This window comes from Rhea americana, unplaced genomic scaffold (genome assembly GCF_003343005.1).
Source record: "Rhea americana isolate MKP2758 unplaced genomic scaffold, rheAme1 scaffold_33, whole genome shotgun sequence".
Lineage (NCBI taxonomy): Eukaryota > Metazoa > Chordata > Aves > Rheiformes > Rheidae > Rhea > Rhea americana.
Genome location: NW_028186457.1, coordinates 4,794,757 through 4,809,675, shown reverse-complemented (window position 1 = coordinate 4,809,675; position 14,919 = coordinate 4,794,757). Strand labels below are relative to the sequence as shown.

At 44.0% G+C, this 14,919-nt stretch overlaps 1 protein-coding gene across 1 annotated transcript in view; it reads left to right on the top strand.

The window, feature by feature from the left end:
• Window positions 1–340: 340 nt before the first annotated feature.
• The window catches only part of TFCP2L1 (transcription factor CP2 like 1), a 33,408-nt gene continuing 18,829 nt past the window's right edge, over window positions 341–14,919 (top strand). Inside the window, exons 1-2 of the mRNA XM_085311063.1 lie at window positions 341–518; window positions 4,934–5,085. Coding sequence (XP_085167189.1) covers window positions 457–518; window positions 4,934–5,085 — 214 coding nt within the window. The 5' untranslated portion in view covers window positions 341–456. The remainder of the gene's footprint in view (window positions 519–4,933; window positions 5,086–14,919) is intronic.

Here is a 14,919-nt window from a genome sequence, read left to right as displayed (position 1 = left end):
GGAGCTGCGGGGCGCGCGGGAGAAGATGGCGCCCTGGCCCCCGGAGCGATGGCAGCGCGGGGCTGTGAAGCCCTTCCCTCCGCCGCGGGGGCCCGCGGTGGGCTTCGCCGGGGCCCTTCTGCCTGGCGGGCGCCGCAGGGCGGTGGCAGGGCGGCGGGGCGGGCCGCTGCCACCTGCGCCCCCGGGGCGACGGCGGCGGCGAAGGAGGAGCGGCCCGGAGGAGGGCTCGGCACGGCTCCAGCGCCCCGCCGCAGCCAACCCGCGGCCGCCGGGGCCGGGCCATAAAAGCGGCGGGAGCAACCGGGGCCGCCGCTACAGCTGGCCGCAGCGGTGTCCGCCGTGCCTCGGGGTCGGCAGCCCGGCTGGCCGCCCCCCCTGCCTTGCCCCTGCCAGCCGCCCCCAGGGACTGCGCGCGGGGATCGGGGCCGCCTCCCCGCCGGGCTCCCCCGAGCCAAGATGCTGTTTTGGCACACGCAGCCGGAGCATTACAACCAGCACTCGACCGGCAGCTACCTGCGGTGAGTCCTGCACCAGCGCGCCCCGAAGCGCAGCTTGCTGCCGCCCGCGCGGCGCGAACCCCCGCGGGTGCCGCTCGATGCCCCCCCCACCCCCACAACATGGGGGCGAAGCGTCGCCCCGGAGCTGTGTTTGGCGGCGCAGCTCCGGGGTGAAACGTGCGTCCCTGACGGGAAACCGTCTCCTTGCGGGGGGAGCGCGGTCCCGGCGCCGAGAGCCGGGCTGGCTCGGCTTGAGAAAGGTCCTGCTTGTCGGAGAATGCCTCTTCTGAGCGATGAGGGTGTTTTTTTCCTTTTCTCTCTCTTTTTTTTTTTTTGAAACTGCCTAGTAACTGAATTTTACTCTATCACTTTTAATGGTTTCTGTCTGCAGAAGGGGGCTTGGGCAACGTAGTTCGAAGGGAGGTGTACTACTTGTGCAGCGCTGTCAAAACCGTGGAGAGCGACTGCTCGCAAATTGAGAAGGCACCCAGTTTTCTCAGGACTGGGTTTTTGTCTTTTTGGGATGTTGGGTTAAAAAAAAAAAGAAAACTCTTAATTTCACTTTTTGGACTTGTCTAAACCAGATTTTTCCTGCTCTTGCAGAGTTGCATTTAATTAAATGTGCCTAATTTAAGCACAAGGGCTGTTAAACAATAGCCTGTAACATGTGTAGTGCAAACCCATATTTCCTCCCTCCAAAAGACAACAAAGCAGACAACTTTGGGAGTTTCCTTCTTTGCTGAGTGCTTTTTTTCTTTTTTCTTTTCCTTTTTTCCTTTTTTTTTTTTTTTGGTGGTTTCTTGGCTGAGCTCTCAGCTGGTGTTAGTTGTTGCTGCCTGGTTGAAGTATGCATCCACTGAATTACAGCAGCGGAGAATCTGGCTCTGACCAGACAACCCTGCTTTCAGAACATACCCCCCAAATAACAACTGCTGAGAGAACATCAAGTTTGCCCAGCAGAGCACTTCAAACACAGATAAAACTTTCCTTTCAATGGAACATGTAATCTTAACTCTTCCTGTTCCCTATCCATGTATTTGCAGAGGAATCTTTTTCCAGTTGAAGAATTGCTTCCCTACAGCTTCTCTACTTCTTCATACAGTGTGTTTCACCTCCTTCCTCTGCCCCAGTATTTTAGCAGTGTGCACGTGGAAAAACTGTTGTCCTCTCTTGCATGATGCTTGCCAAGCCGCTTAGTTGAGGATAGCGAGAAGGGTGGCAGCACATCAGCCTTAGTGCAGGTACTTGTGTGTACAGTCACAGGGTTCAGAGAGCAAGTTAATGATGCTCGAGTTGTTTCATTAGCATTGTAGATTTACCTCATCTCAGTGCTACAAGATCAAGCCTGGTTCAGACTTGAGCCTGCAATCCAACTTCCTTTGAATTGGCCAGAAAATGCATTAGAGTATTTGTGTGGGTTTGGTGCTGACTTTATGCTAGCTGTGAGGGGATAAATGATACCTGAGCTGGCAGGCAGGCTGCCCCTATGATGTTAACCTGTCACTCTTCCTGGAATAAACTTAAAACTTCAATGARCCTCTGCTCCTGTGACCGTGGCATTTTTGATCTGGACTAAAAGCTCTGAAGCGAGATTTATGGCAGTGTTAAGCCATGGCCTCAGGTGTTGCAGTAAAGGTCAGTGGAATAAAACCCTTGTTTTTTCTAGAGGCTTCTAATTCTGGCCAATTCACTCTGCATGGGAATATGTCAAGGCATGTTTCTAGTATAGGGCATTTTTCTGCTGAGTTGAGACTTTCTGAAGGTTTTTTGTTCTCACCTGTAGTGACAGAATGGAAGTAGCAGAAATAGGACAATACTTGAAGTAGCTATTGGAAAAACTTTTATCATTTATGCTTTGTGTATGTAAAAGGCTTTGTGCATATCTGAGGTCTCATATAAATTCTGCCATACCTCACTATGTTGCATTTACCATGGGTATTTGTAGTTACTGCAGTAGAATATTACAGAAAAATTTTTGCACAGGTGGAACCTTGGCAAATCTTCATGCATCTCTATGGAAACGTGCTATGTATTTCACTCTTTGTTCTGCTAGCTGGTGGAACCATCTATTTCAACTAACTTTCTCCCTTCCCCAGGTAAGTGGACTCACACTTGGTTAAGACAAGGACTGTAAAGCTGAAAGGTGAAACTGGGAAGAGTTTTGAGATCCCCCCCTCCCTTTTTAAAGGGTGGGAAAGATTATAAAAACAACTTTTCCCAAAACTTGCTTYGCAACTCTTGAGCGAATACAGTTGAACAAATGTTGCTGTGTCTTAAATATTTATAGTTATATAGTTTTTAGTTACAACTTCTTTTAAGCCTCGTCCTGTTGTCCAAATCTTTCTATATTCCGAATACTTCTAAGAAGTTGAAATATTTCATAAGGGCTTGATGTAAAGCCTCAGATTCCACTGGCCCTGGCTTAAAAGCTATAGGAATAAAAAGGTGATTTACTTGTGCAGCTTTATCAGTTCTTGAATATGGTTAAATCTTCCAGAAACCAAATTACAAATGCCTCAGAACTTAGTCATCAACTATCAAACAGCTGTTTCAGCAAAATATATGGATGTCAGGAGCCTGAAGTGGAATGTGATATTTGAATTTTGACTTCATGCCTAAATTTCTCCACTATTTCAGCCGAATAGGTGTATGAACTCCTCACATTTTGTGTAAATGGTGGGCCAGATTTTGCACACTGTATACTATTTATCTTTACAGAACAAGTTTTTAGACTGCAGAGTTTTTTAATCTATTTTCTTCGGTAAATCAACATGCATTCCAGTAGCATTGTGCAGATGAATGAGTTAAGAACAAATGGTGGCATTAGGGTGAGGGAGTGAGTATAAGATTCTCTGTGTGTTTAGAGAAATGATATCTATTTTAGAAATCTACTGGAGGCATTTCTGTCAGTTCATTATTGTAGTAAATCATCATCCCTAAGAGAGGAGGGAGGAAACACTAGGGCTRCAGTTAGGCAAGAGCTATGATTATGTCAGTAATGCCAGTAAGCAAATGGGGCTAGATGCGTCCAAGTTAATGGTGGGGGTGTGGTTGGAAGAGAGCATGGAAACGGAGATGGGTATTTCTTTTCTGCCTGTATCTGAAGTGGGATGGCTTGCTCTCTGGCTTTATTTCTCCATAAATAGGAGTATCTGTGTTCAAACTAGGCCCTTCCAAGAGTTTACTGTAAACTGCTGCACCACTTTACTGATGACCTGGGTAGTCTTCAAGGTTGTGGGTGTTACAAGTGAACACAGAGTGGATCATTAACTGAACAGGCAAGGAAAATTCCTAGCGCTCTTACCATAGGGAGCATGCCAGTACACATTGGTATGTTCCTAGATAGTTTTTTTTCTTAAAAGCTTTTGTGTATGGGCATTACTGAAAGGAGCAGAACTGGAGTCTCTGTACCCTGAATGTCAAGTGTCTTCATGCATCTGGAAGAAATGAAGAAGAAAAAGAAATCTCTGCTTATTTAGTCTGAACAGTTTTTGTGTTCAGCATAATCTTCCTGACTTGGAAGGATATTAACACTTTAAGTGGACACAACAACCAGAGGTGTTAGAGACATCAGAAAGGCTAATGGGGTTTTTAAGCATTAGACTTGTTAAGATAAGGATGCTTATTCCTGACATCTCTTTTCTTTCTTACTTTGTTGTGCACTCAGGCTAGATAATATCTGTTTTGTTTGATGATAAGTGTGAGTTGGCATCAGCTTAACTGTATGTCAACAGGGAGGTCTGCATTAAAGTGTTGTAAAGGAGGTCAGAATTGGGAATGTGCATAACCCCTAGTGAAGCTGCTTATGAGCACTTGTGGATGCATTTATGAAAGTATTCTGATCCCATGTTACGAGCTGTATGATTCCTCAGGACCAGATTTGTTAGGGTACAAAAGGACCTTGAGTCAAGTAATCCAGCAATTCATGCTATGATGTACCCAAGCAGCTCCTGTTTACACTAGGACTGTTTGCTGCTGATTGCAGACCTTTAACTAATCTGCATTCAGGTGTCAAAATGGAGTGTCCGCTTTTGTTTCTTCTGATAGATTTTTGTCTGAAAACCTGAGAACACTTTAAGAAATGTATTTCCACAAGGAAGGAGAATCTATTTTTGGTAGCTGTGGTTTGTTTGTTTGTTTGTTTTTTCCCTAATTGGGAAGACTGATTAACTAAAACTTAGATCTGATTTATGTTTTTAAAAATGTTTTAATTCCTAACAAATTTCTATTTTGCAAATGCTGGTGTTCTTTTGTGTCCAGTGCTGACATCCCAGATGCAGAAATTGCCTTAATACATTATACAGTCCAAATTCTTCTTTAGCTGTCATAACTAACTTTCTCCAGAGACCATCTCCATTATCTCGGATCAAGAGAATCAAGCCCAAATTGTTCCATAAAGTCTTTGTAACTAAATGTGCGTGAATTGTATGTTTCAGTGATGTCCTTGCACTGCCGATCTTCAAGCAGGAAGAACCACAGTTATCTCCTGAGAATGAAGCCAAACTGCCTCCATTTCAGTATGTTCTCTGCACAGCTACGTCACCTGCGGTGAAACTGCATGAAGAAACCCTGACCTACCTCAATCAAGGTAGGGTTTGTACTCACTGAAGGAAGGTGTATTTCCTGGGAATGATTCACTAGAGAAAGAGTGATTGAATCCCATTCTTATGCCTCACTGGGAGGGCAGTGGGAAGGGGTAAAGAGGGACAGAGGTGGGAGGGGGATGGAGGAAAGGAAGAATCTTTAGTTTTTCATATTTATAGGCCAGATTGTCAGCTGATATAGAAGGATGAAGTTTCATTGAGTTAATTATTGACCAAAAGCATACACAGTTCCCTGTGGCCAGGTGCTGGCTTAATCTCTGAAAATTTAAAATGCAGCCTCCTACCTTCATCTTAAATGACCAGATAAGTTTAGCAGATTGGCAGGCTTTGGGCTGGGCTCAACATTGCAAGTCTCCTGGCTTTGCTGGGGGGAATACCAGAGGATAAGCTAGCAAGTGCATGATGTCTCCTTGGTGGTCTGTGTGGAGCAWGACATTGCTCCTACTGACTGGCTGGCATGGCTCTTCTCCACTGACTGTGTAAGTTGACAAGTTGCTGGGGTTCACTGTAGCAAGGTTCTCCATAGCTGACCTCATAAGCTAATTTTCACTCCTAGATAAGCAAGCATTGCATGTGTCTCTAGGCTTTTTTATCCTTCTGGCAAAATTTGTATGCGCACACATCTGTGTTTGGAATTTGGCTGTTGCTTTTCAGCACTCCTGCACATGGGTCCTGGAAGGATCAGACTTCTCCAAGTGCAGATTGTGCTATAACTTACTACATTTATTTTCTGTCAGGTTATAAACAAGGGCATTAGCCCAGCAGCAAGCTGAAGGCTGTCTGCCTTTTATTACTGATGTCTTCTCCTGCTTCAGGTCGCTGCACTAGCTCTTCGAGCTTTGTGCACTGAGTGTAAAGCTCACTCAGGTGTCTCTGTGGCTAGATTTCTCTTTCAGTGATTGTACAAAGCGCAGCCCTGACTTCCCTTGGGCGCTGTGGCCTCAGGTGCAGTTGGCTGCTGGATCTGCTAGTAGGTAGGTTGCTAGTAGGTAGATCCAGCAAAGCCCCACCAGAAAGATCAGCCTAGTGCTACAGGCTCTATCCAAGGAGCCAGATGTGTTGTGTCACCTAATCTGGCACTAATGTCTCACAGATCAACAGACAGTTGATTTTTGTGATTGCATATTCCCAAATTATCCATCCAAATACAGAAAACCCAAGGAAGTGATTAAGGGTGTATCAAGGATGAGATGGGATGAACTTTTTGTGAAACATGAAATTCTATCCTATTTCAGAGTAAGAGAACTTCTGTTGTGAAAACAAGTCTGCCAAATACTATAGCATCTTTCAAACAGTGTCTTCTTTCTTAACTTGGAAGGACRAAAACGGTACAAGTCCCCACACAGTGCTGTGAGTTTCAGCTTATTAGAGTTCTGTCACTAGAGCAATCTAGGTTTTCCTATGCAAAGCAAGACTGTTACCACCTTTGCATGGTAGGCAGTGTTGTGTTGATCTTTCTCCTGCATACTGTCACAGGAGTGGTCTCCTGCTGCATTTCAACACAGTACTGTCTTACTTGGCAGACCACCAGTTCTCAGGCATCTTCTGCATCTGTCTTTCATCGCTCATAGTATGAAAATTTTGAGAAGTTCTTAAGGGGGAAGGTGGGGATATGCCCTTGCAGAATGTGTCCTGGAGAGCACAAGGCCAGATGGGCCTGGAAGAATGAAGCAGGGATGAGGCTGTCGGGAGCCATGCAATGGGACAAAGTTGGGAAGGGGCTTGGGTGGGGGTGGGGGGGAGGGGAAGTGGAGTCTCTCAACAGCTGTTCTCTTTCTGTGGTGCATGGAACCAGCAATACCACCTTTTTCTTGCAGTCTTTGGGGTGATTAGTGGTAAAAGGTGGTGTATCTTCTGGTGGTTTAAAGGCTTACACTGTTCTTGCTCTATTTTCTTTTTGGCAGGAGCTTCACGTCTGCCTGCCGCCTTCTCAGTAACATCCCCTGCTTATTCCTTTAAACTCTCAAGCAATGTATCTTCCTCCTTACACYGAGATCCTCGGGGCTTCTTTGAGATCCTCTTGAAATTCAATGTACTGCTTAAATACTGGACTCCCTGCGTGTAGACTTTATTTTTCCTTCTTTCTCTCTTGAGATCTTGCAGTTACCCTACTTTAAAAGCTATTCTTCATAATTCTGGCAGGTTAGTAGGTTGCTTCAGAATATATACTGGCAGCTCTCACTCCTGCTCCCAACATTTACTCTTTCCAATAGCAAGGGTARGACTTGGTTCTAAATTCATCTGGCCTGTAGGTATGCTATATACTGTAGCCCTTAGGCCAAAATCCCTTGTCTGTGCTAGCTAGGAAAAAGGCACTAGAGTCCGCTTCCATATATATAAAGCGTATGGCTTATGTGTTCTTTGAGCATAATTACAGAGATGAAGATAAGAGGATATTGGGAACTGATTTTAACCAGCTGTGGTCAGGATTGAGGAGGTTTTATGTTTGCCGTGCAATCCCAGCACAGAGTCCTTATGAATTGGCAGGTAACCACCCATTTTGCTTGGAGCTTGTTATGTTTATCAACTTCTACATGAAAGGTATTTATAAACAGTCTTTTTTATGACATCTGTGACAAAAGTGTGTTCCTCATGCATTGACCTTCTGGAATAAAAAGCAGGACACGTGTCTGTTTTAAAACAAAAAGTGTTTGTGTCAAATTCTCTTTGTTTCAGAAAAATATCTCTGTGGGAATCACTTTTGATTCCTGAGCCATATAGAGTCTCAATAGGTACCTGCTGCATAAACACTTCCCTCTGGCTTTAGAGAGAGAGGAGGGGGGGGAAATACTACAAGTGTTTAATATGACCTGTTCTACACAAGCCAGGGAATGCCTCTCAGGCACTGCCACACTGTGTCAGCTGAGCTAGAGCACATCTTATTGAAAGATAGGCTTTAATTTAAAGGCTCCAACTGTCAGAAAATTCATCACATTAGTAGAATTATGTGAGGCCTGCTTTAAAAATGATGGTTTCTTTTCATGTGCTCTCCATGGTTTGCATAGCTGTTAAGGAGCTTGTCTTGTACTGTAGCCTTGATTGAGGATTTTAAGCCTTAAGCTATGCTTGATGAGGTACATGAAGGGAACCTCAAGGCAGCCCAGGCATCAGGAGCTATTCTAGCATGCCATAATCGTGGCATGGCAGAAGAACTGAGTGGGTGAAGAACTGGTTGACTCCAGCATGCTGTGACCAGTGTATATTGCTGTAGCCATCTCATGAAGAGGTTTAGACCATTCCCTGCAACTTACTGCCTTATGCTGACTATAGGCAAAGGGGCACCTTTTGTACCTTACCCTCCTTCTGCACTTACCATGGTCTAGTCAAATACTCTGCACAAAATTTCCTTTCTTCCTGCTGGGCTTGAATTTTGAGTCAGATTACCTTAGCAAATGGGTAACTTCATTAATGTATGTCCCTTTGCCCTTTCTCAGTTGGTGAGAGCTAACTCGTAGCAACACAGCCACAAATTAAAAGTGGCTATCCCTATCTGACAAAGTAATTTACATCCAGTTCAATTACTTACYTAAATCATGAGGATAGGATTTTTGGTGGTTGCTTCCTGGCTGTTTGGTTMGGTGACTCTTGCCACTTGCTGTCCGAACATGCATTCCTGAATCAAGCTTTTTAGCATTCGATAGCTGACCTTTTGTCCCTGGGAAACGGTTATGTTCCCTGCCTTGAAACACTCACTCTCGCCTCTACATGTGATTAGTTCAACAGTGGCTGGTGAGTGGTGAGTGGATATTCCATGTACAGAACAGCACAGAAGAAAGGAGAGATTCCTTTGGAGAGATTATAGTGGAGAGATTCCACCAAAATGTGAGAGGGTTTCATACAACTGGCTGGAAAGAAGAGCAATCCAGTGGCTGGGTTCTTTCACAGCTGGGAGAGGACCTCAGTCCTGTGGTGCATGATGACTTCTAATGAGGCTTGCTTTTTGGTGGACAGACCCAAGAAGATCCTTAGCAGTGTTGAGGAAGAAGAGGCCTTTGGCCTGGACTTGTGTCCATGAATGTGAAGGAGAAATCCAAAAGGATTTGTGAACAGGGGTGGCCTGTGTGTTCAGCAAAGGGCAGACAAAGCATTTTTGAAGGAATATGAGGAAGTGAGTTTCTCTCTTGTGCTAAGTTGATTTGGGGTTATCCAGCAGTGGCAGGCTCCCAAGCTGGTCTGCTCAAGTTTGAAACCCTGAATACTCAGTGGCTGCAACTCTAGAATGAACCTGTAAATCAACTAAGTAAAGTCAAACCCTTAGCTTGAGTTCCAGWGTGACTCGTACTTGTCTTTCCTGGTCTCTCCCCCCCTGCCTTTTTGCATTCTTTAGGAAACTGGAGCTAGCACCACATTAGCCTGAATTGAACGTGGTCTTAGTTTGCTAATCCTTAAGGCAGTTCCTACATTAAGGGAGCTTTACTGGACCTTAGTAGGATTACTCCCCTGACAGGACAAAGTATAGACATGTTAATATGTATTAATACTAGTGTCTTAAAACCACTCCCCCTTTAGTCCATGAAACTGGTAAAAGTCCTGTGTCCTTACGAGGACACTTTTGGACCACTGCTGGCATTGCTTCTGTGGTCAGGGATAGCATCTGTTGACAGAGCTACACTGTCCAGAAGTCTGCAGCACAAACATCTTCTAACGTTTTTGGAACTTGCCTGCCTTTTAGCACTATTTCAGTGTCTCTTGTGGATAGGGATTTTCGGACAAACAATCAACCAGCAACTATATTAGAAACCACTGCTTTAGCAAGAGGTCTTTATGCAGTTGCATATTCCATGGTCTGCATATGGGGTGTGGTTTGACCATGGCTGGTTGAAACTAGTTTCAAACGCTGACAGAAATGGGAGCAATGAAGGTGGTTCCAGAAATTGCACTAGGAGGAATGCGGAGGAGGCAAGCACTGTATAGTAAACCAGAATGCTAGTAAATGTGAGGAAGTAAAATTATTCTTTAAAACAAAACAAAACAAAAAAAACCCACAGCAAATGTTATTCCCCTAAGAAGATCAGCTTGTAGCTCTAGAGCCACATGTGGATTGTGAGCTAGTTAAGTCATGATCTTGTTTCATGATCAGCATTGGGTTGACTCAGAGCCAGAGATCTGAACTGCTCTGAACAGAGGATTGTTAAAGCTGATGGCAGTGGGTCACTGGGAGCCAGCTGTGTGGCGAACCCAGCCCTGCCCCACCAATGACATTTCACAATAAGCAGCCATTACCTGCTGTAAAGTTTTCCTGGGCTCTGTTCAGCTCCCCAAATCTGTGATATRTGCCTTGTGGTTCTCAGCCATGTGAGGATTTTAGTATACAGCTGGTTAGGGTTAGAGAAGCCTGGCCATCTCTGCTTTACAGTGTCTTCCAAGAGTTATCTTTATGGCCAGTCCTAGACAGCTCAGAAAACAAACAAGCCAAAAACTCARACCACGAGAGAAAATCACTAGCATCCAAGACCTGCAATGATATTGAGAGCATTGCTGTAGTGGTGTATAAGCAACAGATGCCTTGTGAAGCAAAAATGGATTTAATTTGCATCTATGCCACTGCTGAATGAAAGCCCCATATCTAAGTCCTCAGATGCAAAGACGTGTATTGCCTGCAGGCTCAAGATGGGTTTGCATAAACTGGTATGCTTGAAACTGCTGTATTTAAAATCTGCTAGCTGTTGTCCTGCCTCAGCTCGCTACAGATGTGTTCTGCTTTCTCTTGCAATGAAAGGCACAGAAAGCACAAGGCAATGAGCAACTGAAGAAGACATTTTGAAGCTGATTGCTAATTACTTGGGTAGGAGATGAAATTAGTTATAACAGAAGAAGGCAAAAGAGAACCTTTGCCTCTCTTAAAGTCTGAAGTTCAAATCCAGCCAAAGAACCTAGTTTTAAACACTGAGATTTACAGTAAATGAAAAAAAGCTGTTTTGTATTGACGTTAACTCATACGTAATTGAGTTTTTATGGGGTCACAACTGTCTGACTGTAGTTTTCCTGGAACAATTATTTGCCTAAATGAAGTGTAGAGAAGGCTGAGTGACCAGCTCTGACTGGGTGTGCTTCTGGTTTAATTATAGCTCTATTTGCAGGGATATTTTTGCTTTGTCCCATACTGAGAATTGCCTCTTTCCCTAATAATGTCTGCCATGACTGACAGGCTAATGGTATTCCAAGGGCCTCTGCTGCCTGTGGCCTTTCCCATGTGAACGTGGGCTCTACAGTTATCTGAGATCTTGGGCACAAAAATGACTTTGTGTGAGGGTGTGAACACTAGGTGCTTACTGGTGACTATCCACCTATGCTACCCTTGGTTCCTGATTATTGTGGGGTGCCCTACTGCTCCTTGATCCCTTTTCCGTCTGTTCCTGGTTTTAGATAGCTTCAAGAAATGGGTAACAAAGCTGGCTTGTCTTTTTCCTTGCTGAGACTTGCTGTTTGGAATTTTTGGTTTTTCTGATGGTACCTCTTCATCTTTGGAGAAGGAATTTGATTCTTACCTGACTTTGAGGACACCTCTGAATAGGTTTTTATATTTAGGTGAGGCCATTAATTGTGCTAGCAGCAATTTTCCTGTATGTTTGGCAGCTCTGTCTTCACTTGGCAGCCTGGGATAAACAATTCTGTCTCCAAACCACACCATCCCTAAGCTCACTATGAATCTTGCTTCAGCTGACGTGGTACCTCTGCATGAGTAGAGCATCTGACTTCTGTTGTCCCTAGGAATCTAGAATCTCAGCTGTCTTCTAACTAAGAGTCTGTTTTCTATTCTTTTTGTAATCACTTCTTGATTTCTGTTGTTAGCCTCTGGATGAAATTCAAATAGGAATGTGAACTTGATGGATTCTACCCTGTACGCAACTCCCACTGGAAGCCCCTAGACTGCATTTTGTTCTCCTGCTTCCATAAATCTTCAGTATTTGTAAAGGAAAGAAGTGTAAGGAAGCTCAGAAGTTGCCTGGAGTGTAGGGAGAAGAAAGAAAATACCAGCAAGGTCTTTTTTCTAATATTTCATGCCACTTTTTTTTTTTTTTTTTTTAAACATTCTCCATTTCTTTATCTTCTTTGAAATGCTTATAATTCTATTAGTATTTTTTTTTGCCTATGTTTCTGCAACATTTCATGTCTGTATCAATGTATTAATCAGTCAGAGAGGATATGGAAATTTTTCAGTTAGCTCTTCGTAACTTGCAGTGTCCTAAAGATCACATTTTAGATACCAATAAGAAACTTGGAAAATACTGCATTCTGACATGATCAGCTGTTTTTGTAGGAGTAATGTATATCATCTTACCTGCAGAGAGCCTGGAAAAGGCCCCTGTCTTTTGCTTTTCTTCTTACCATGTGTTTATTACATGTTCCTGAAAGTAGGCAGCGAGTATTTGAGCAATGACATTCCGCTAGTCCTAGCTTGGTGTCACATTTGTTGTGTCTCAAAGGTACAGTGTGGTTTGATGGGAAAACTGTCAATCACATCTCTTTACCTGCTGTGTAGCAGGCACTGACTTGTGTTTTTTGGGGCCTTCTTAGCCAAATGAAGGACTTTGGTGCTGGATGCCTCATCAGAATTGAGGTGTTGTGGGCAAGACTACATCACTGCGGGTTTAGAAGAGTTTAGCTCTCAGGAGAAGAAAGTGTAATTCTTTTGAAAAAGAAGCCCAGCAACACTATTTTTTTCTGTAACACTGCTTGAGCTTTTTGCCACACCTCTGTATCAGAGGTCTGAATACTGATCAGATGATGAAAAAGGTTTTTGGGCAACTGGAATTTTACAAATACCACATGTCTCTGAATGGACTCCCTCAAATGATTGGCATAGTGGGCTAGTGGGTCAGAGGAAAGAGGACCTTACTTTCCCCCAGGCCTCCGTATTGCTTAGGTCTTAAACTTGGAGAAGCACAGCAGCCTGCATGTCAGGTAGCATGCAGTCTTCATAAGGCTATCCCTGTCCTGGATGAACTTATCTGAGCAGCCAGATACAGGAATGTGGCTTCCTTTCTCCTGGTTTATCACTGCAGTAATGTGGTGGAGGAACCTGAGGGCAATTGAGTCAAGAGTAGTACTGAGCTCTTCTGCATCCCCTCTTTAGCACCCTCACCTAAGGACCATTTTTCTTAGTTATCTGAAACTCAAGTAAATATTACACATACATTTACTCTTGCAGAGCTATAAAACTTGTCCAAATTGACTCAGAACAGGTTGAGACTAGAAAGAGCTGGTATTTTTTACTTACACTGAGGAGGCTGAGATATTTTGAGCTGGACAGACATGAGCCAGATCATCCTGGGTATTTCAAGTGCAAGCTGTGGAAGTGGAAATACAGGAAGAAGTTATTTTCACAGGGTAGGTAGGCTTTCAGCTTTCCATCAGAAGTCTGTCATTCCTTTGCCAGGGAATTTGTACTAAAAGTCAAAACCTATACCACACTGGGGGGAGGTGTACGCAAGAGAAGAGCAAGTGCACATGGTGAACTTAGCAGCTGAAAGTATTTCTGTGTCTGCTGGCTGATTTTGAGTCCATAATTCAAAGTCAGACTGTAGTCTTGAAGGAATTAAATATACTTTTTTGAGTGGAAATTACTGTAAATGAAATTACTGTTAGCTATGAAGTGTCGCCACTGTAAAATGGACTGTCTTCAAAAGTCTGTGAAGACAAGGGCTCAGGCAAATGTTCATGCAGTAAATGAGCTGAGCTTTTCCTCCATTGAGCTTGGCTGCTAGACATGTGTTTGTCTATCCCACAAGAAAGAGGCAGAGAAAGAGAAAGGAGGAGACAGCCCTTCCCCAGAGATGGGAGTGGGTTGTAAAAGGAGGAGAAATATTGGAAGAGACATGATGACAGTGCAGCTCTGTGGTGTGGGAGTAGAGTCAGTAGAATAGTAGTTGAATTGATTTTTTTATGTTCCTACAGCCTTGCTACCTTGGTGGTAATGGCAAGCAGGGTGGATACGGACTTTTTTGTGGCTTCGGTATTGGATTTTATTGGATACCTAAGCACAATTGAGCCAAAGTAGCTTTGCTGCAAAGGGAAACAGGGTGGAGGTAAGTGTAGGGATGGGTCAGATTGCAAATACTAAAGTGGGGCATGTTTAAATTGTGGTGCTTACTGCCAGAGTATAAGCAAGTTCTGAAGTTCATCCAAAAGAGGAGTCTGTGTCCATTGGTGATGACTGCGCAGCTTGATATGGGGACAGCCTAAGCATTCCTTTGACACTGAATACCAGAAACTGGGAGATCATGGCCAGGAAAGGACTCACTGTAGTCACTCCATGTTTCTTCTGCTCCATCCCTAAATCCTTAAAAAACAGCTACTGTTGGGGATGAGATACGAGGCAAGACGGACAATTGATCTGGCATGTCAGAATGAATACTCTTGTATTTGTTTAGCATTTCCTGCCCCACAGTTTGTCCTTTGCATGATTTCCATGCTCCTAGTGCAGTGAGAGCTTTCAGGGAGGCCTACTGTGTAGCTGRTGAATTAGTAATATCCAGTAGATGAACATCTCCTGCTGCATCTTGTCAAATGAGGCTGCAGGAGGTAACTGTAGAATGGCCAGGAAGGGAGGGTTCTGGCTTTGCTACTTGTCCTGTGAGTGTCCATGTATGAGCCACCTTGGCAAATCTTGTGATAAGTTTTATTTTTGCCTTTTTTCTGGCTAAAAAGATGTGGGCAGCCAAACATGCAAAATCAGATGCCAGTTCTGTCACTCTTGTCTGTTTGCATGGTGGTTTCATCAATCTTCTGTGTCAGAAAAATCTTTGTGAATGCTTGATGCCCTGAATAGTTGCATCTGGCTGTTTGAAAGGTGATCCTCCTGTCTGCTGGGTGTG